This window comes from Kogia breviceps, chromosome 6, assembly GCF_026419965.1.
Source record: "Kogia breviceps isolate mKogBre1 chromosome 6, mKogBre1 haplotype 1, whole genome shotgun sequence".
NCBI lineage: Eukaryota > Metazoa > Chordata > Mammalia > Artiodactyla > Physeteridae > Kogia > Kogia breviceps.
The window spans coordinates 19,860,349-19,882,395 of record NC_081315.1 but is presented as its reverse complement, the minus strand read 5'-3'; the positions used below and the strand labels follow the sequence as shown (position 1 = coordinate 19,882,395).

The 22,047-nt window shown below is 37.1% G+C and overlaps 1 protein-coding gene across 3 annotated transcripts in view; it reads right to left on the bottom strand.

The window, feature by feature from the left end:
• Positions 1 to 22,047, bottom strand: part of BANK1 (B cell scaffold protein with ankyrin repeats 1) — a 325,922-nt gene that overhangs the window by 31,176 nt on the left and 272,699 nt on the right. For 2 of the 3 annotated variants that reach the window (XM_067036904.1, XM_067036903.1), the window contains exons 10-11: positions 20,124 to 20,426; positions 6,261 to 6,326 (exon numbers count right to left, since the gene is read on the bottom strand). In XM_067036904.1, the coding sequence (XP_066893005.1) occupies positions 6,261 to 6,326; positions 20,124 to 20,426 (369 nt within the window). Of the gene's footprint in view, positions 1 to 6,260; positions 6,327 to 20,123; positions 20,430 to 22,047 lie in introns of all 3 variants that reach the window. The other variant, XM_059067310.2, reaches the window with a different exon arrangement.

Below are 22,047 nucleotides of genomic sequence, written 5' to 3'. Positions count from 1 at the left end.
ACCCTTTTCCAATTATGTTATTAACATAATTGGAAAAATTGATTTTAAAATCAATTTTAAAATCGATTTTACCCACTGTCACTCCTTTTTGTTATAACCAACGTGGATTTTAATTTGCTATTGAAATTTTAATTTCCAAGTTTATTTTATTTTTGCCATATGTCCTCTAGTCACTTGATCCATTTTCTTCATGTCACATGTTTCACCTCATCCTGCCATATCAGCTAAAATGTCTTTCATCTGTTTTGCTTTCATCTCAGCCTGACTTCAACCCCTGACTTTCTGTTGATGTTTCTTCTCTATGTTTTCAATTTGTTTATGAGTTTGCAGTTTTCTGAAATTTTCTTTTTTGGCTCCTGTATATTGTCAGTGGGTATCTAGCACTGACCCTGAAAGCCGAATGGTTTAGCTTAATTTAATAAATGAAAATTAAAGATAACTCATACTTCTTTACAGTTATTTTCTGAAAACAATTACACATCATTAGTTGGGATGTTCTTGTGTGTGTGTGTTGGTGGGGGGCACACTTGCATATTTCCCACTATCTCCATACTGATAGCTTGGTGCTTCTTGGGAAGATATATGACAACCCTACTCATTAAGTAAGTCATTTTACAGAAGTATAATTATCCTGAGTCTTCATGATGAAATTCTCCTTCTTTTCCTTTGACATTTATTTGTTTTCTCCTTCAATCTTCTTAAAAGAGAACACATGTCAAATCATGTTTGACAAGAGATTTGGTGATTGTTTATCCTTTGCTTCTATTCCTTGTGTTCAGATCAAATTTTGTTCCCTGCTCTAGGACTACAGAGGACTTTGGTGCAACTCATAACTCAAGATCCCAGGACTTAGCAGCTTTGTCTAGTGCAGCTTTGTCACAAATAGGTGGAACATGATTCTTTGGCACTATGTACTGATAGGTCTGCAAGCAACTAACTCCCTGAATAAACAGTAATTTTTCTTGCCATCCCATCTTTCCTTCATAGAGCTTTACTGCAGTGCAGGGTCTCAGGATGCTTTCTACTGGGAGAACTACTTTTTCTGCATGTGTATAGAAAGACCAGAGCTGGAGTGGAGAGAACTTTAAAAAAATTAGCATTTGTGTAGTAGAGTGATAGCTAGGGGTCAGCGGGTGGACTACTGATTTTATTTGCTTCAATCCCCTTTTTTCAACCTTAGAATTAATTGGAATTAGTCCCATATTCCAGCATTAGCTTTATTCCAGTCTTCCTTTCCACTATTGTTAAGAATTCCATCTTTTTGATGCCTTTCCTTCACAAGCATTTCTGAGAGGCTACTGCTGGATGTTGACACATCACCATTTTAGACAAGAGCTCAGCTATTACACAAGTTTTTCCAGGTATGACCTTAACAAAAACAGAAACCAACCAAACAAAAAACTCCTATGAACATGACAAATGGAAATGTCAGTTATACTGAAAAAGAGAATTGAAGCCATTATTCTTTTATGGAGTACAAATAACTACATTTTGATAATTTCCCCTCTTTTCTTTTTAATATATCAATTACTGGCAAAAGTAGCCGGATGAAAATACCTCAGGGACCAGCATTCTCTTTTGCCCACATAAGGGTAATACCATCTGCATTTCTTCAGGTCTCCTACTTATAGAAAATTCTGTTATTTAACATTCATCACACTGCTGCAGCACTGGGAACTTACAGAGCTCATACAAGATATTTTCCCTGACTATATCTTTCCCAAGAGTGTGCACACCCCCGGAAAAGACCAGCCGATAACGATTTTGCAGTCTGCGTTGAGGAATTATTGGGCAGAGACTATATCAGAGATTGCAAACTTGTAAGCCTACAGGGGCCAGAAAGATGGAATTACTGAGCAGATAAGATTCAGTGCCTGTTTAATAAACACATCTGAATTGTCTTCATTATCAAAAATAATTATTTTCTCTTTTGTGTTTTTATTCATAGCATGATTCTCTTGATACGTCTTTTATTTTCCCAGTTCTGACAGAATTATGAGTTTAGAGAAATGTGTCTCAAATATAAGAAGACAATATGGAAAGCATGATAACAAATGAAAATATCAAAAGTAATTTGTAGCAAATGATACAATAATACAATAGAGAGTGGTTGGAGATTTGAATTGCTACATGAGACATGGATTTAAGCATGGTTTAAACATGGCAAAAAACTGAAATTATATTGTGCACATTATTTTTGAAATATGACATATTTAGAGGCCAAATCTGACCATAATATGGCCTTTCAAACAGTTTCTTTTGGTTAGATTTTGTTTTTTGTGTGTTGGTTTGAGATTATTATTATTATAGCATATTACTGTTCTCATGTGTCCTACTTGTAGTCCATGTCTAAGGTAGGACTTAGGCAACTAAATTCTGGAAGCTCCACGAATAACTCTTATGCTCATCTGGGATTGAGAGTCACTGGTATAGGCAGCTAGTTAGGGTGGACGTGCTCCTCCTACCTCCCACCTAACCCCATCCCTCAAAAAAATCGTTTGCCTTCCAAGCATGACAGCAACAACACATGCTTGATGAGATGATTATTATTTCACTGTATGGCTGGGCATATCTGTGGCCATGACCCATGATCACATGGAGGCAGTTAAGAATGCTAAGAACGCTAAACATCATCAATTGCCATTCTTCACCTCTGAGGACCACTATGTTGATAAAATGGGGATGATTCTGGTGAAGATAGAAAAGGCCCCATGGCATAGCCTAAGAAAAAGATGTAACAGAGAAAAACAGGTCTGGGAGATGTGAGCAATCTTGACCCTAGACTATTACATGATTTTGTGAAGCATGGAAAATTAACCAGATATTTCCATGTCCTCAAAGCCCTTACATTCCTCCAGCACCCTTTGACTTGATCTTGTTCACCTAGTAGTCTTCTAATTACTAATTATATTTTATAAAAAACTTTATTATTAATATTTGGTAAGGGTCTAATGTATATAAGCATTCTGTCACTGGGAAGAAATCTTCCCATAAAAGATTTAATCCATTGGGATTGGGGGTTATAAATCAGTCCTCCATGAGCTTAGTTAACAGGACTCAGATATCAAAACTCTAATTGATTCCTAACCCACTGACAAATTCAGTTCTCTGGTTTGCCACGTTGAAGAACAAACCCTTGACTGCTCTGTGAGGTTCAATTTTGGGAAGTGGGTGGACGTGTGGTAGCAGCACATTCTGGGGACAACACTCTGGCACTGATTTAAAATTTTTCTAATTTTAAAACTAACTTGGAAAAACTGATTTTAAAAGTGTATTTTGATGGAAACTTTTATCTGTGATCCAAAGTCCTCAGCATTTTTCTTATATTTTTTCCAGGATATGAAAATTGAGTTGAAGAAATCTGTTGAGTTTCCATGGAAATGGTGCCAATTAATTTTTTTCTGTTCCTCAGGAAAATTCCTTGACTTAGCAATAATGTAACTTCCTGGCAATCCCTTGGCAGTCTTCAACATAGGGCATCTGAAATGCCTATACTTTCAGTGGGAAAACAGTTGGCTCTCATAATCCCTTTTCCTTTCAGCATATAGTGAAATAGTTGAATAATTTCTTTAACCTTTAGAGAACCTATCCAGTCCCTTTAAAAAATCTTGACTCTGACAAACACTTCACAAAAGGGTCTTTTTGTTCTCTATCAAATAAAGAGATTATCATTGGTAAAGCATGCACTGTTTTTCCTATTACACCATGAAATCCCAAGGTATTTGAAGAGTATTCATTAATTTAGGAATAAGTAGTTGTTTTTTTTTTCGGTACGCGGGCCTCTCACCCCTGTGGCCTCTCCGTTACGGAGCACAGGCTCCGCGCTCACGGGCCCAGCCGCTCGGCGGCATGTGGGATCCTCCCGTGTTGGGGCACGAACCCGCGTCCCCTGCATCGGCAGGCAGACTCTCAACCACTGCGCCACCAGGGAAGCCCAGGAATAAGTAGTTTTGATTGTCTAGTATGTCCCATGGTCTGAATGGTCATAAATATCTGAAAAGATTTAGAGAAAAATGGCTGGACAAAGGAAGTCCATTAGGTACTTAATTATTTAATTTCAAAACCTTCCCCATTATTTTTTTCTCATGCTAGATTCTGATTTCCCTGCAGACTGCAGTTATCAGGAAGGTTTTTTTTTTTTTTTCCCTAACATTTCATAGGATTTAATGTTCCTCTACTCCTTGAAAACAGAACAATATTCTTTTCCATTCTGCTGAATTACTAATGTCCACAGTTAAAGGAATCTAGGGGAACTGCTCTAAGGTGACTAATCAAAAATAACATCAATAATTGGACTGAAATATCTATAGAGTGAAAAATTCACACAAAAATTTGATTAAAATTTTCAGTATCCTAACATCCAAGAATTAAAAAAATCTGGTCATCATTGATCTTGAAGAAGCAAATTAAGTAACAAGATATGGACAGATGTTAATCCAGTAAAATATTTTATAATTTAGGTTCTTGTTTCCTTTCACCATTCTCTCCTCCCCTTTTATTCTGAGTACAGAAGGAACTATTTTTTCTGTACATATGGTAGAATACTAATAGTTTCTTCTAGGCTTCAAAAACATTAGCAGCCTTTTCTTATATTGCTCTCTGTGGGACAACCAGATGATAACAGATCAGGCATTCTGAGGATCCCTTCATTACACTTGCTACCTGTCCCCTTCTTTCATCTCCTGTGACCTTCTTCACATCATCCTCCTAATTCTAACGTAATTTAATTAAAATATAATAATTGAATAATTTGTTAAAAATGCTTTAGGGAAACTTTCTCCCAAAGAGCTCAAAGCGTCCCCTCTCTTTATTCTTTTCAAAGCTCTGTGAGGTATGTGGAAGAGTCCAGATAGGAATAATCTTCTCTACTTTAATTCTTCAATAACTGTTTGATCCTAATTGTACAATGATCTCACATGGAGTTCTGCATTTATTTCTTGAGAGAGCTAAAGGCACAGTGAGAGGCTAATAGTAGACTTAAAAAGATATATCTTTCCCTCTAAACTAAGAAATCACTAGAAATGAAAATTTGTCCAATAAGGAGAGTTTTTTGCTTACAAATTTATAAGTAGTCTATCCAAGTGATTTGTAGGAGACTGGAAGTTCAGGTCCATCATGTGCTGCATTCAAACACCACACACTTAATTGGAAGAATGATCTAAGTACAACCTTGCTGCTGTGAGAAATGCCACTTGAAGTGATGGGTGATGATCACTCATTTAAGGACACACCTTTGTTTGGAGGATGATCCATGGCATCCCAGGAGCAAGTCCATGAGGTTCTGTATTTAATAGGTCAGTGGGTATCAGAAGTTGGTGCAATCAGCACTTTGCTATTTTCACAATGGCACACAAAGAGGCTATGGAAGTGATCAGTGGCTGCTGGTGAAATAACTTCCCAGTTTTATTTTAATGTCTCTGTCAATGATTTATGAGTAACAATTTCAAGGTAATATTATTTTGGAGTGATGTTATTTCAAAAGTGGGTTGAGGTTAAAAGCATCTGTACATGCTCATCGATTATCAGAGTCATCCAGTGTTACCTCCACCTCTGCCACCTTTTATGTTTTTCATTTTTGAACTTTAACCAAAGATTTATTATCAGAAAAAAATCATAATAAATAACCTGCCAGAGTACCTCTTTTCAATAGGAACCAAGTGTGTCAGGAAAGACTGGAGGCAGCTGCCTCCTTATGGAGCAAGAGGAAAATATTCCTCCTGTGTGAGATGCCTCTGAGCTACAGTGTTCAGCTCTTTTCTGCATGACAAATAATTGTTACAATAAATGGTGGGTCCAGTACCTAAGGCAAGAGAATAGTGAGACAATCTTTGACTGGAGTTCAATGCGGAGCACAGAAAACCCATGCTGGTCCCCTTCACGGGGGCATCAATCATCTGCCCCTCCTACCAAGGTAGGTTCCAGAGGCTTCTCTCTAAAGGTCTCTGAGTCATGTTAGAGAATTTGTCTTACTTGACTCTCCTGGAGCTCTGATAACAAACAACATCATCAACATCACCACAAATATCCTAGTAAGCCCTTTGTTAATTAAAATAATTTGGCTTTGTTAATTAAAATAATTTTCTGGCATTGATCTTACTATGGAAAAATTATATTTGGGTAAGACACTGACTGACTTAACAGTAAAATTAGCCAAGTACACAATTATTTACTTCTATCACAGAAGACTTTATTCAGTATTCATAAGATTTCTTTAACCCTTACTTAGAGATTATGAAATAAACTGAAGTTCATGTTAGTACCTTGTTTCTTAGGGCCATGGAACTTTTCACCATCAGATTGTCTTCTGGCAGTCTTTTGTTGGAACACTGTGAAAAACAGAACACAGATTATTTATTGAACATAAACATAAAAAAGAACACACTGTGGAAGACTGTAGGCAATTAGAATGCAATACTTCATTTTCCTTAGTAACAATTGCTGAATTGTATTATTTTTTGAGTAGGAGGATTATTAAATTTACAATTTTCTCATTTGTGAAGCTTATCAGTCGTTTCAAAAAGCATTTTCTTTGCACAGAGTAGTATAATGCTGATGGAACTCCTCATTAAACTGTTTAAATCAAGATATGATTCCATTTTGATATCAGGTAAAGATAAAAGCTGCATTTTATTAAAAGTGATAAATGCTAAAATCACATGAAAAATTCCATTTGCACAGAAATTACTCATGCTGACTTTTTAGTGATAAGCAAGGATAAAGACTGTTGCTTCTTAAACAGATGAAAAGACTGCTGTATTCCCAGATGTAATAATGAAAAAGACACTTTATTCTTGCATCATCTAGCTAGACCTCAGACCTATTAAAGCAGCTTATCCGAATTACTTTATTATCTGAAAAACACTTTGTTCTCATTTATTATTTCTACATGGAAATCTGTGAGACAAGTCAGCATTACCCTGTTCAGCCCATGAAAGATAAAATTGATTGTTTAATATTTATTGAGCACCCACAAAGTTCCGTATACCTTCTGGTATTTGTTAACGAGGAAGTCTATAGCCTTTAGAGCTTGACTTTAGAAACTGAACATCCCAGACTTCCATTTATTTTTTTATGGGTAGTCTAAACTATAGGGTTTGGGAACTGAAAGAGGCCTTGAGATTTAGTCCGATGTCATATGTTTATAGACGAGAGAGGTGGAAATAACTAACATATAAAAGGGCTACGTAATTTTGCAATGATAGTGGAGATGTTAGTTAGTGGAGATGTTGAATTGGACCCTCAAACCTTGCACTTCATACTGTTGCTTTGGTTCTTCACAGCACTGCTGCTCTTCTCGTCCGTAACTGAGGACATATTGTACAACACGGGGAATATAGCCAATATTTTATAATAACTATAAATGGAGTCTAACTCAAAAATTGCAAGTCACTATATTGTACTGTAATTTATAGAATATTGTATATATCAACTATACTTCAATCAAAAAAATTACAAATCATATGAGGAGACAAACCACAATGAGACAAACCTAGCAAAACAGCACACCAAGAACTAGATGTAATAAAACAATCCAAAAAAAATTGTAAAATAAGTATGCTCTGTCAAAAGAAAAAAAAAGATAAAGAAGGAGCTATAGAGAGGGGATTACAAAAGAACTTTAGGGCATTTCCAATATGCTTGGGTCTCCTGTTCTTCTTAGCAGCTCCGCAGGTGTTCCTGGGACAATCTGGCTGCGGCACTTCAGAGTGGGAGTGTGGACGGTGCTTCAGCACTCTGTCTGGGAGATGCATCCCAGCAGTTATTTTGTATCTCTGCTTTTGGTCTTCGTATGCTTTAAACCAATCTAATATCAAGGTCATATCTGTGATGAATCCAGATAGCATTTTTTTCAAATTTAAGAACGTTCCCTAAGCCGTATCAAATCAATAATTATTTATTAAGCACATACACTTTGCCAGCTGTTGTCAAGAAAAGGGTACTCTGCCCTGTCCTTCAAACAGGAGAAGCAAATATACTTTCAAAGTATGATGTGTTTAAGAGAAATTATACACATGAAACAACATTTTTGGCTGAAAATCAATTTTCTGCTTCAAGTTAATATTTGGAAAACATGCTAAATATAACTTACTGGCAAGTTTTGGGTTTGTGGCTTACATTTTTTCTCAAATAAAATATACTGATGGATATACGGTATGTGAATATATTTTAGGATAATAAAAGCATTTTTATAAGTGGTGCTTGACTTTTTCATTGGCCGGTTCAGAAAGTCTTGAAAGAATAAGACACTTGAAATTTTAATAACAGGCAGACACTCTGTGCTTTTTTGCCAATATTGTTAAGAGAGTGACTGAGACTGTCTCAGACAAAAAAGCTGTAATCTGGCATCATTAATGTGGGAAATCATCTGAATCCAAAGATAAATTCAGAAAATAAATTCTTCCAATAAAAAGAATATTAATTGATAAGATTTAAGAACTCTGATAAATTTTGAAGCTTTGGAGTACTAGAATATTTTTCCAGCTTTTTGGCATTCATTTGTTAAAAATCACTTTACACCTTATATTTTATTGAAATACATTTGTTGACAACAAATGTCCAGACTTTGTGAAATACAGTAAATGTTAAACAGGTAAACATGCTCAGTTTCTAGATTAAGAAGTGACAGCCGCATATTTATTTATTGTTGACATTTCAGCAGCGTTTGTAGCTAGAACAGCCTGGGACAGGGAGGAGGATTGGGCTGGGAGAGTAGGGGCGCTCTGAGTAGAATGATGATGAAAGTGCTGATAACAGAACTCATTAAGAGCAGGATGGGCACTAAGTCATGCCCTGTAGTACAAAAATCCTCTACCACAATAACCTCCCTTGAAATTCCCTCCTAACTCACCTCCAGCTCCACCCACTACAACTGTTCCCCTCCTTTCACCTATAGACAAGCCTCATTTCCTTACAAGAACTCAATTAGCAATTAGCATATTGCCAAACACACTGTTTCTCATTGTTATGAAAGTTGGGAGGTGTTTTTGAATATAAGTTAATCTTGGGAAGACACCTATATTAACTTGTTTCTTGAAGAAAGAGCTAGCCCATCCAAATGATCACCAATGCAAACATGCATACCAAGGACACATGCTCTATTAGCCTTAGGAAAAGAATACATAGATATAAAATTCCAGACTTTGTTAATCTTTCTTTTTAGAGTGAATATTAGCTGAAACATTTAAATTGCTTCTACCAGCGAAATCTTTGCTCTAGAAAGCTTTATACACTTTATATTTACCATCTCACCCACACAACGTTCATGAGAGGTAACTATAAAATCCATGATATAGAGAGAACCAAGCACTGGGTACGGATCATTCAGATTTATATATGGAAGGTATGTATTTTTATACAACAGGATTTTTGGTAAGATGAGATTCTGTTCTAAACATATAGCCACTGAAAAACAATCTATATACTAGAATGCTAATCTGCTTGGCACAGTGGAAGGGGTATAGTTTTGTCTTAATATTATCAACATGCATGACATGGGAAAATGGCTTTCTCCTTTCTGGGCCTTTATTTGCTTTGCCAATAAAGTTAAGGCTTAGATGAGATGATCTCTAGTGTCTTACTCAGTTCTGATATTCCAAAACGCTACCAATTCTTTTTCCCCAAGTCATTCCAGGCCAAATGGTTCCTGGATAAATTCTCAGATGAACATGAATTTAAATAGAATGCTATGCTTTGAGGGGGAGATTCTTTTTACTGGGGGCTTAGACTAACAGAAACACTAGCAAGTTAAATCACAGACCAATGTTAGTTTTTCATAATATATGGAGTCAGTCCTATCCCTATGTGTTTGAATTCCTGGAGAATATTATTTTTGACCACATTTTATTGCGTCAACGTTCAAATGATGCTATGAAGGCAATTATGACGTAACGTCAATTTTGATGACTCTGCCCTAGTGAAACCTTATTTTTCTCTTCCTACCTAAAATTGGAATTTGATGAGAAAGACTAATGAATGCAATATTAGTAGCTGTCACTACCTTTAAACATTAAAAAAGTCCATAAAGAAAGAAAACCAATTTTTGAGGTTCAAAATAATCTCAAACAATGCAAATGCCCCAAATATCACCCCCATTTATTTTAAATATATATATATATATATATTTTTTTTTTTGCTGTACGCGGGCCTCTCACTGTTGTGGCCTCTCCCGTTGCGGAGCACAGGCTCCGGACGCGCAGGCTCAGCGGTCATGGCTCACGGGCCCAGCCGCTCTGCGGCATGTGGGATGTTCCTGGACGGGGGCACGAACCCGTGTCCCCTGCATTGGCAGGTGGATTCTCAACCACTGTGCCACCAGGGAAACCCTATTTAAAATAATTGGTGGAATGTCTTCTATAAAATTTTCTCTAGAATAGAAATGATACTGAATGGAAAAATTTAGCATAGTATTAAATATTCAAAATGTTAAGCAAAGCAGAACTATCAGAAGAGCAGAGGAGGAGGAGAAGGTGAAATATAACCAATTCACTTGCACTATTTGTCTTTCCAGGTTGCTTCTGCAAGACCATTCTTCACGTCAACCTCATTAGCGGCCTATTTCAAGCAAACAGATTCTTCCAGAGCTGCCCTTCTTTGAAAATCTGATAAAGCTTATTTGGAATTATTTTATAAGTGGCTAAGCTAATGGAAAGTCTGTGTAATGCGTAGCCAAATGCGTTCATAAAGATATGAATTATAAAACAAACCCCTTGATGTTCCATGCCCATTAGAAGTGTGAAGTGAAATGCTGTTTAGAGCTGCATACCTATCACTGATGATAATTCTTGAAAGTAGGGATTTGACATAAAATGAAATATACAAATTTGTATTGTGCTTCAGGTCCTCAGTATAGGTAGCAGCAGTATGTTTATTAAACACTCAGCAAACTTTCATTAGATTGCTAACTATGTAGCTAAGTGCTGTGCTAGGTCCTAAGGATGTAAAGGTAAATAAAAGGCGGTCAGTTTCCATACTGTCCTTTATTTTGGTGTATTATTTTAAGCAAAAGTCAAATGTGTCATTAGGGCCTACTCATGCGAGAGGACAGAGATAAGAAACTCTGGGGCAGAATCAGAATCAGAAGGGCAAGGGTCATAATGCAACCTCTGTAGCCTTACTCTTCCTACCTTGTTCGCCCAATTTGCACCCTGTGAATGGTAATTACAAAAAGGCAGAGTGAGGTAAAGGAAAGCAGTGTAAACAACCCCTTGTCTAGCCAGTGAAGGCAGGGAACAGAATGTTCTAACCCTCTGAGTAGCCATACTGACTAATCAAATCCAAGCTCAGAGAAGAGATGTAGCCTCTTTGCAAATGGATCAAGATAGACTGAGCACTCCAGTCAGCTTAAAAGCACCATTTCATTCTGTTAGCAATAGTTATGGGTTGCCAATTTCAACAAATTTATCAAACACAGGTCACCACATTTGAATAGGCACGCTAGGGGTGTCATGGCCACAAACAGAAATAGTCACATCAGACACATAACATGAAGGTCTTTCATCTGAAAGTAGTTTACTGACTGCAGACATATAGTCAGGAGTTGCAGCTTCTTTTTGGGGAGTGGGAGGGGAGAATCTACAAATGATCAGCCAGCACACACGAGGTCACGGATGTGGTTACAGTGTACTCGGGAGATTGGTGGCGATGGGAAGTTGGAAAGTACATATCTGCATGAAGGAAAATTGCATAGAAGTTCTAATTCAGTGGAAATATCAATGAATGGCTTTGGTTTCCTAAGGAGAAAACATTAATTTTCTTTCCAGTTTGTAATGGAAACTTTAAGTCTCATAGACGTGTTCCCATAAAAATCCTCTCCCAAACCAGGAAATCTCACTATAAATTACTTTTTCTACTTCTAAGGAACTGAATTTCCATTAGAGTAGAATACAAACTGTTTTAAATTGCATATTTATCCTTTTTGATGCAAATAAGAATATTTCTATTCTTGAAATGTTTCTTTTTCAGGAAGTTGGGACATTGAGAGAAAGAGAGCAATCAGTTTATAATTAGAGCTTGAGGCCATTGTAACGAGTTTATTAGCAAAGTTCTCTACTCCACACCAGGCAGGCAACATGTATTGAACACCTACTGCTTGCAGAGCACTGGACTAGGGGCTCGTTTCCTCCCATATGATTTCATGTGGGCTCACTGCTTGATTTTACTTCTTGAACACTTGTATTCAATAAAAAATGATATTAGTGTAGACATTCCTCCAGTAACATCCCTGGTCATTTCCCCTTTGTTTCAAAGAGAAGTGGTTTGGGTTGTTAGGAAGTCACTGAAATACTCTAGAAGCCACGATGAGTTCATCTTTTGGTTCATGCTTAGTGATTACCAAGAGTAATTTCTCTGGCCTCTTTCTTTTCTCTTATATCAGGAAATATTGCTGTCCTAAGAAGTAACCAGTAGGATCTGGTCACGTTCACTCTGAACAAATATTAAATACTAGTTCTGCCAATAAGACTCAAACTATAAAAATGCAGATTGAAAATTTCAAAAGGACAGGGCTGCTTATTTGAGATTTTCTTGTTTCTTGAGGTGGACCTGTTCTGCTATAAACTTCCCTCTGAGAATTGCTTTTGCTGTGTCCCATAGATTTTGGAAAGTTGTGTTCTTATTTTCATTTCATTTTATTTTCTGAGTTCCTCTTTGATTTCTTCACTGACCCATTGTTTTTTTTAGTAGCATGTTGCTTAGTCCCCACATGTTTGTGTTTTCCCCATTTCTCTCCTGTAACTGATTTCTAGTTTCATACCATTGTGGTTGGAAAAAAAGCTTGATATAATTTCTATCCTCTTAAATTTGTTGAGACATGTTTTGTGGCCTAGCATAGATGCCAGTAGTACCGTCTTAGCCATGACAATCAAAATGTCTGTTAACATTGCCAAATGTCTCCAAATGTCTCCTGGGAGGCAAATCACCACCCGTTAAGAACTGCTACTCTAGGCCAATTGGGCTTCTACTAAAAGACAAATTTAACAGAGACTCTAGGAGCATCGTATGTTAAGGGGAAAAAGACCAGAATTCCCAATGTGAGCACACGTCTGAACAACAGCTTGTCAGAGCTGTGCCAGTACTCTTATCAGGAAAAGGAGGGAGGCAGAGGACCACGGGGAAGGCAGGGACACTGGGCTTACAAATTGATGATAAATATGTCCTCTATCCTGAGACCACCTGTGATATATATACAAAGTCCTAAAGCTCATGGTTTGGACAAGATCACCGGGCCAGAGAGTAGAACCTAGGGCACTTGATCTAAGGCTTGCTTTAATCCATTTGACACTATTTCTTCACTAATGAGGATAGAGGCCAGTCCATTCTGCCACATTTATGATGATATGGATTAATTTTCCTAAGACATTCTACAAGGTTTTTTTTTCTATTTGCATTTCCATTGCATTGTATGTGATCAATTTCAAGTACAAGTGAATTGCAAGTGGAAAATTTCGGAGAGCAACTGAGTTGTTGCTCTGAGTTGGGTACTTGACATTTTGGGGTCCCAGTAGCTAAGTAGCTCTCAAAAAGGTCTTACACAACTTTGTTACACTGTAAAATGCCAAGGGCAACTCAGTAGCAATTGAAAATTGAAAGGGAAATTATATTCTACCCCAAATCAGCAACATGGACTCTGAGGAAGGACCTTGGTTTTATTAATTGTGTGAGGGGAAAATGGGAAGTTGTCCTTTGATGTTGAAAAATTTTCCCAAATAGGCAGTCATCTCTTTGCATGATTTATGGATATAGTTTTACCACCCATCTATCTATATTATGAAAAGTGCTCATTTCTTTCTTTGATTTGTCTTAAATCAAGAATTTTGCCACTAAGAAGGACTGTAAATCCATGTTAATTCCTCTATATTCTTGAAGCTTAATGAACCTGTTCCTTTCCAATACTATAGGGAGAAAAAGATGGAGAGACTATGAGTTTTGAAAGCAGGCAGACTTCAAAAACTTTTCATTTAAGAAAAGTGAGTTATTCTTTTCAAGGTTATTAACATAAAATTAGGTTTAGTATAATAAGAATGGAATAAAAAATCCAGAAACATATCTCTTAATAAAATGAACCATGGATTCAATTTTGTATTAATAAGTTACATTTCTGGGGATAGGAGATGGTGGTGATGGTAGAAATAGAGATTCTCTCTGATACGTTATGCTGTGTGAAAGCAGTTAGAATGCTTAGCTAGAAGTGAATATCCTAGAACTTTGTCCCCTTAGGTACAGGATCCCCTCTTCATTAGGAGTACTTAGATGGTTTAAAAGAGGGGAGGGCTTCCCTGGTGGCGCGGTGGTTGAGAATCTGCCTGCCAATGCAGGGGACATGGGTTCGAGCCCTGTTCTGGGAAGATCCCATGTGCCGCGGAGCAACTGGGCCCGTGAGCCACAACTACTGAGCCTGCGCGTCTGGAGCCTGTGCTCCTCAACAAGAGAGGCGCAACAGTGAGAGGCCCACGGACCGCGATAAAGAGTGGCCCCCACTCACTGCAACTAGAGAAAGCCCTCGCACAGAAACAAAGGCCCAACACAGCCAAAAATAATAAATACATAAATAAAAATTTAAAAAGGGGAAATTTAGGAATTACTAGATTGATATATTCTTCTGACCATCCTCTGTAGTGTTAGTGAAGTCTCCTATTCTATCCACATTGATGTAGTTCTTGTTACTTTTATCATTTCTCTCTCCTTGTATTCATTCAATTAATATTCATCAAATATTCATGGTTTCTGCTATGAATTTAGCACTGAGCTTGGAACCAAAGATACAAAAACAGATGAGGTTTTGAAGGGCAAAAACAAATGACTGGTCTCTTCTTTTATGGATCTTATGGGTTAGAAAGAAGAAATAAATATTAACTAATGACCCAGAAATAAATACGTCAAGAAAGAAAATTTGTCCTACCATGTGTACAAATGTGGTAGCCAGATTGAGCTGGGTCGGGTCCAAATCACACATCTTCCCATTCCTAGTTTTATCATCATGGGCAAGACACTGAAACTCACTGAACATCAGTTGCCATATCTCTATTTTTAAATTATTTATTTATTGTATACCTTGCTTTTTAGGGAAAGTACCTCATTTTTTTTTTTTTTTTTTTTTTTTTCCCGGCCTCACTGTGCAGCTTATGGGATCTTTGTTCCCCAACCAGGGCCCTCGGCATTGAAAGCACGGAGTCCTAACCACTGGACCAGCAGGGAACTCCCTCCGTATCTCTAAAATGAGCCTATTAATGCCAACTATGCAGTATTATTTCATGAATTAGAAATTATCATGAAAGTTGCCTAATAATTATTATCATAAAGAGCAGACTAAGCCAACTTGTTCCTTTAGAGGAAAGGATATCCTGACTCCAATTCCATCTGTAATAGTTTCCTTAACTTCTAACTCCCCAGAGTCCAGGAAGCACACACTTCTTCTAGAATTTAAAGTTAATCAAAGTCACTGTCCGCCCAGAAACTGAGGAAAGACAAAGTAGAATTGCTTTTAATTATTATCTATCGAGTATATATCACATACCAAATATTGTGCTGAGTAGTTGTTAATTTTATCTCACTTAAAGATTACAACAATCCTTAAAGTAGACGTTATTTCTATTCCCAACTTACAATGAGGAATTTGCATCTCAGATATATGAAGTTATTTGCTTAGGTAATATCAGTGAATCTGAATCCCCCTTGCAAAGCAGCATTGGGAAAACCCACTTTTCCTCCTGGGCCTTTCTTTCCCGTGTGTCTCCTCTACTCTCACACTTCATTTCAGACGCTTCTGGTCATCAAACGTGCGGATTTTCCCCCACCAACCAGCCCTTCAACACCATTTTGATATCCTACAATTGAATTCAATTTCATTCAGTTCTGAGAATGTCTACCCAGAGGTAGTGTCAGATCCCACAGACTAAGAGCTCAGTCCCACAAGCCTGCTTCCTCTCTACTTCAGATACCAATCCCAAGTGGTAGATTCCCAGGTTACCCACAGTCTCTGTCTGATTTGGTTACAAATTGGAGATTCTCACAACCCCCTCCTCAGGTTTGATTAATTTGCTAGAGCAGCTCATAGGACTCAGGGGAACACTTATTTTAAAGAATATGATAAAGGATACAGATGAACAGCTAGATAAAGAGATGTATAGGGCAAGGTCTGGGAGTCCCCAGTACAGGTACCCATGGAGCTTGGGTGTATCACCCTTCCTATGTGGACCTGTTTGCCAACCTGGAAGCTCCTGGAGACCCCTAATATCAGGGTTTTATTGAGGCTTCCTCACATAGGCATGATTGATCATTAACTCCATTTTTAGCCCTTCGTCCTTCTCTAGAGAATAGGGTTAGGGCTGAAAATTCCAAGCTTCTAATCACTGCTTGGACTTTCCCATACTAACCCTCCTCCAGGAGCCATCCAGGAGTCCACTCAGAGCTGCCTCATTAGAACATAAACACTCCTACCACCCAGGAAATTACAAGGGTTTCAGGAGCTCTGTGTCAGGAACTGAGGGTAGAAAAAAAAATATATATATATATAGGTTTGGAATATACATATATATATATGTAATGGAATATATATATGTGTGTGTATATCTATCTATCTATCTATCTATCTATCTATCTATCTATCTATCTATATCCCATTATCTCACAGAAGCCAACGTGATTTTCCTGTATCTCTCTGGTTTATTTGCCTAGTCACTTTGCTATAACTTTCTTGAGTTTCTGAAATAGTAAATTGGGATTATGCATCCTGCATTCTTTCTCCATCCCCTACTCCACATCCTTCTCTGGCTACTTTAACACACCCTGGATGTGCCAGCATTCTGCTACAACTTCTGTGCTCTGGCAAGAATTGGGGTAAATTAATGTTCTTCTAATTGAATGGATGGCTTTCTGGGAAAAGGTGGATATTCTATTTAATAGATTTGCCTGAGCTAGGAAAGAAAAAAAGAAAGCTGTGATGAAAGACATTTACCCTGTGAAATGCAAAGAACATCACAAAAGAATTGGCTGATGAGGTAATGTTTTCCTAATGTGAGCACAGAATGATCAACAATCAATAGCATAAAAGGAGGAAGCAAGCAAGTATATTCCAGTGAAAGAGAAAAGGAAGAAATAATGGAAAGGGACTTTGATGACCTCATTTACAGTTCAGTTTTTGCTACTGATCTGAAATATGGAGAAAATAACCATACATGCTTTTATATATTTAGGTGCAAAACAAAAACAAAATCACAGAATGTAACACTGATTCCTGTCTGCATATAACACAAATGTTGTGAGAATAAATTAGATTGTGTAACTGAACGAAAGATTTCTTGTAAATATTGGTGTGTTGGGCTTGGGATGAGATAAATAGCCTTTAAAAGTTCTTAGAAACTCAAGATTTCTAAGATTCTTTAAAGTTCCTGTGTGTATAAAAGACAAATTGTACCACTGTTATGTAGGGGATTTACATAATTAACACAAAGAAAGACTTTATCATTTGGTACTCAATAAATCTTTATGTAATTAATAAATATATGAATGAGGAGGAAAACCATCTCAATACTCTTTTTTAATATGGGGCTTGGTTGACAGTCCTAAAGCAGTCATTGTCCCTAATTCCTTCTCTAATGAAATGAGGCAATCATCTATGATGGACAGTTTCTTCTTGGAGAAATTGAATAGAAGTAGTTCTGACCATGGCACACAGGGCACAGTGGGTGGAAGGAGTTATACACTGGACTGAACGCAGGGAGAACAAGTTAAATAATGCACTCTGAGTGGTGGAATTTCCCAGTCTTTTTCCCACACTCTGATATCAGTGTGCTGGCAACCAGGTATATAAATGTAGGTTAGAGTTAGTTGGAATTTATTCTAGAAATATTGAAAAACGTAGAGAATAGATCTATCTAAACTAACACTTTGGGGTAATTCAATGAAAAAGCTGGTTACTTCATTACCCTACAGTGCAGTCCACAAATTAGCAAGTAGAGTTTCCATTCAGATTTTTGGTGCTTCATTCTTAAACATGAAAGCATCACTAAAAATAGTCAGATATTTTATGGGGGTATCAAGCATTCCAGACGAAACAAACAACAAGCAAAGATAATACAGACAATACGAGAACTAAAGAAAAATTAAAATCACAGAAATTTAAAAACTCTAATCAGAGCAAAATGAAACAAAAGCCATGACAAAGATATTGAACTTCATTGCCTGCACCACCACTAAAGAAAGAGAAAAGAATGATATAGAACAAGAACAAACGGAAAACAAGAATGCACTCAGGGAAAATAAGAATATGACAGTTGATAGAAGGATGACAAGATAAAGAGCAAAAAGCAGAGAAACACAACATGGGAGTCTATATTGTGGTCCTGAGAACTCCCTAGAGATGAGATACAGAAGATGATGTACCTCTTCAAAAATTTCCAGAATACAACAATTCTTTTATTGAGTTATATATCTAACTTCCCTCGTCAAAATTATTTATTGGGATTTAGTAACCTTGTCAAAGAGCTAGTACAGTTGTCCCTTGGCATCTGCAGGGAAATGGTTCCAGGACCTCCCTCCCCCATACCAAAATCTGCAGATGCTCAATTCCCTTTTCTAAAAAGGTATAGTATTTGCCGATAACCTCTGCACATCCTCTCGTATACTTTAAGTCACTCCAGATTACTTATAATACTTAATGCAATGTAAATGCTATAAAAATAGTTGTAAATACAGTATAAATGTTATGTAAGCAGTTGCCCTGGAGGCAGATTTGCTGTGTGGTACTTTCTGGAATTTTCTTTTATTGAATATTTTCTATGTGCAGTTGGTTGAATCCTCAGATGTGGAATCCACGGATATGAAGTCCTGACTGTAATATCCTAGAGCCACTATGGTAGACAGTCTGAGAAGTTCTAATTACAGCTTATTCCCTCCCTTAATAATCTAGATAATTGTTCCAGGTGACATTTTATTTTAGCCAAAACCTTTATTAATTTGTTATTGTTTCCTTTTTTATAATAGTGTCCTGAACATTATCAGCAGTAGATCACTGTTAAGCAGGTATCTAGTACATTGGTAAAACACTTGCTAAATTTTCTTATACAAACCTCTCAACACATACCGTTTAAACAACAGAATGGTTTCTTTTGAACATGTTAAGCACAGATGAGTAACTGTGTTCTTTTTGAGTGGATTTGTGGTATATATTTAAATACTCTGTTTGGGTACACGGTTTAGTCTATTTGAATGTATAATATATTGCCTCTCAGCTTTAGTTGTCACCCCAAAATTTGTTTGATTCCAAATATTTTGTTCAAAAATCTCTAATAAAGGGTCAAATTGTACTGTATATTTATTTGCATAGCTATTGCCTAGAACTCCTCAAGGATGCAGACATTGTTTTATTCCACATTCTCAGTCTCTAGGATGGTACCTTAACCCCCGAAAACACTCAGTGCATGTGCTTGTGATACACTGATGAATAAAAGTCATGTCTTAGACACTAGGGACTCATGGAGTGCGCCAAACCAGAGAATACAAGAGTGTTAGGAAAGAACAGCAAAGTCAGTGTATCCTGCTGGGGCTACAGATATAAAAAAGCTCTAGGGATTTGCTAGTTTTTTATTTAGATTTAACTGAGATGAGAAAGGAGAATTGAAGTCTAAAATTCTATCATGGATGAAGTGAATCTTAATCATTGGGGTGAAGTGCAATTATCAGAGGAACTGGGGTTGCATATCTAAGATTCTAGTACTCAAAACTGTTTAGGTGTTTACAGTTATCTTAAATGGAATGAGGGGCAAAAAGTAAAAGTACCTATATCTTCTCTTCGTGCGTTGCACATTATTCACAGGTGTTGAGCTTCCCTCTTACAGAATTATGAAAGAAGCATCAAACAGTATTTCTCCACACATATTATGGTTTCATGCTCTTTGCATGGTTTGTCAAAATTATCCTCCTTAATCAACAATTACAAACCAGAGCCCTATATATTGCTCTTATTTTCTTTATTCATCGTGTTTTTAAATTTAAAAATGGTCCGATACAGCTTAGCTATGACTTAAAAAGATGCTTTTCATCTTTGGGGTTTTAGATCCCACCCAAAAAGAGGCCACCCCCCAAAAAACACACACACAAACAGTAACAGCAGCAACAAAACAAATTACCTTGCGCTATAAAAGGTGTAGTTTCCTCTTTTGGAGGGATACTTGTGGGTCGGGGTGTGGGAGCAGGAGGTCTGTTCATAATGAATGACCGACTTCCAAGTTTTTTCTTTGTACTCCTCTTGGCCAGTATCGTGTCATATTCATTGTCATCAATCTCAGCAAAGGTGTACGGGTCTTCCTCCTCTTCCTCCTCTTCTTCATCTTCTCTCTGTTCTTCTCCTCTGGGTTCACTTCTTGTTTCATGTCTTGCACTGGAATCACACCAACTTTGACTTCTTTGCATTTGGCCTTCCAATGTTTTCCCTGCTTATGAAACATTTAGATGGTGGTTACTCATACCTTAAGCATTTTTGGTGTCCATCTGTCACTTGCTTGAACCACACCCCCAAACAATTTATATATTATCCTATAAATTCCAAAAAGAGACAACTGAACCATGTAATTTACTAACATATCCTCCAGCAGTTTGTAACTGTTAATTTGTCAGAAAAAGTTTGTTAAAGACCTGGATTTCTTTGAAAATATATAAATAAGCATATAAATATTTTCCACATAGTTTATGAATGATTTAATATCAGGATATCAAATTATAAAACTAAGCCTCAAATTCCTAATGCTTTGAAAGCTTGTGTTTTTCAAGCATAATGCTCTCAGATTTTTTTTTAATTTGAACATATTACCTTTTATAGGGATTAAACTGAGTATTTTGCCTAAAATTCAATTTCTCTGAAAATGACAGAGGGAAATAGCCAAAACCACCATTGTTTGGTTTCTTACACTACATCTCACTCTGGCTCTCCTGATTTCTAAGCTAACTTATACCTCATTCTTTGATAAAGGGCACTTTAAGTAGGGTTCATGACATAAAAGGTGGCATAGAAAATCAATGGCTTGAAGATTAATTCATATGAAAAGAACAGTCTTTCATGGTTTTTTTTTTTTAACATCTTTATTGGAGTATAACTGTTTTACAATAGTGTGTTAGCTTCTCCTTTACAACAAAGTGAATCAGCCATACATACACATATGTTCCCATATCTCCTCCCTCTCGTGTCACCCTCCCTCCCACCCTCCCTATCCCACCCCTCCAGGTGGTCACAAAGCACAGAGGTGAACTCCCTGTGCTATGCTGCAGCCTCCCACTAGCCATCTAACTTACATTTGGCAGTGTGTATATGTCCCTGCCACTCTCTCACATCGTCACAGCTTACCCTTCCCCCTCCCCATATCCTCAAGTCCATGCTCTAGTAGGTCTGTGTTTTATTCCCATCCTATCACTAATCTCTTCATGACATTTTTTTTTTTTTTTTAGATTCCATATATATGTGTTAGCATACGGTATTTGTTTTTCTCCTTCTGACTTACTTCACTCTGTATGACAGACTCCAGGTCTATCCACCTCATTACAAATAACTCAGTTTCATTTCTTTTTATGGCTGAGTAATATTCCATTGTATATATGTGCCACATCTTCCTTATCCATTCATCTGTTGATGGACACTTAGGTTGCTTCCATGTCCTGGCTATCGTAAACAGAGCTGCAATAAACATTTTGGTACATGACTCTTTTTGAATTATGGTTTTCTCAGGGTATATGCCTAGTAGTGGGATTGCTGGGTCATATGGTAGTTCTATTTGTAGTTTTTTAAGGAACCTCCATACTGTTCTCCATAGTGGCTGTATCATTTTACATTCCCACCAGCAGTGCAAGAGTGTTCGCTTTTCTCCACACCCTCTCCAGCATTTATTGTTTCTAGAGTTTTGGATGATGGCCAATCTGACCGGTGTGAGGTGATATCTCATTGTAGTTTTGATTTGCATTTCTCTAATGATTAATGATGTTGAGCATTCTTTCATGTGTTTGTTGGCAATCTGTGTATCTTCTTTGGACAAATATCTATTTAGTTCTTCTGCCCATTTTTGG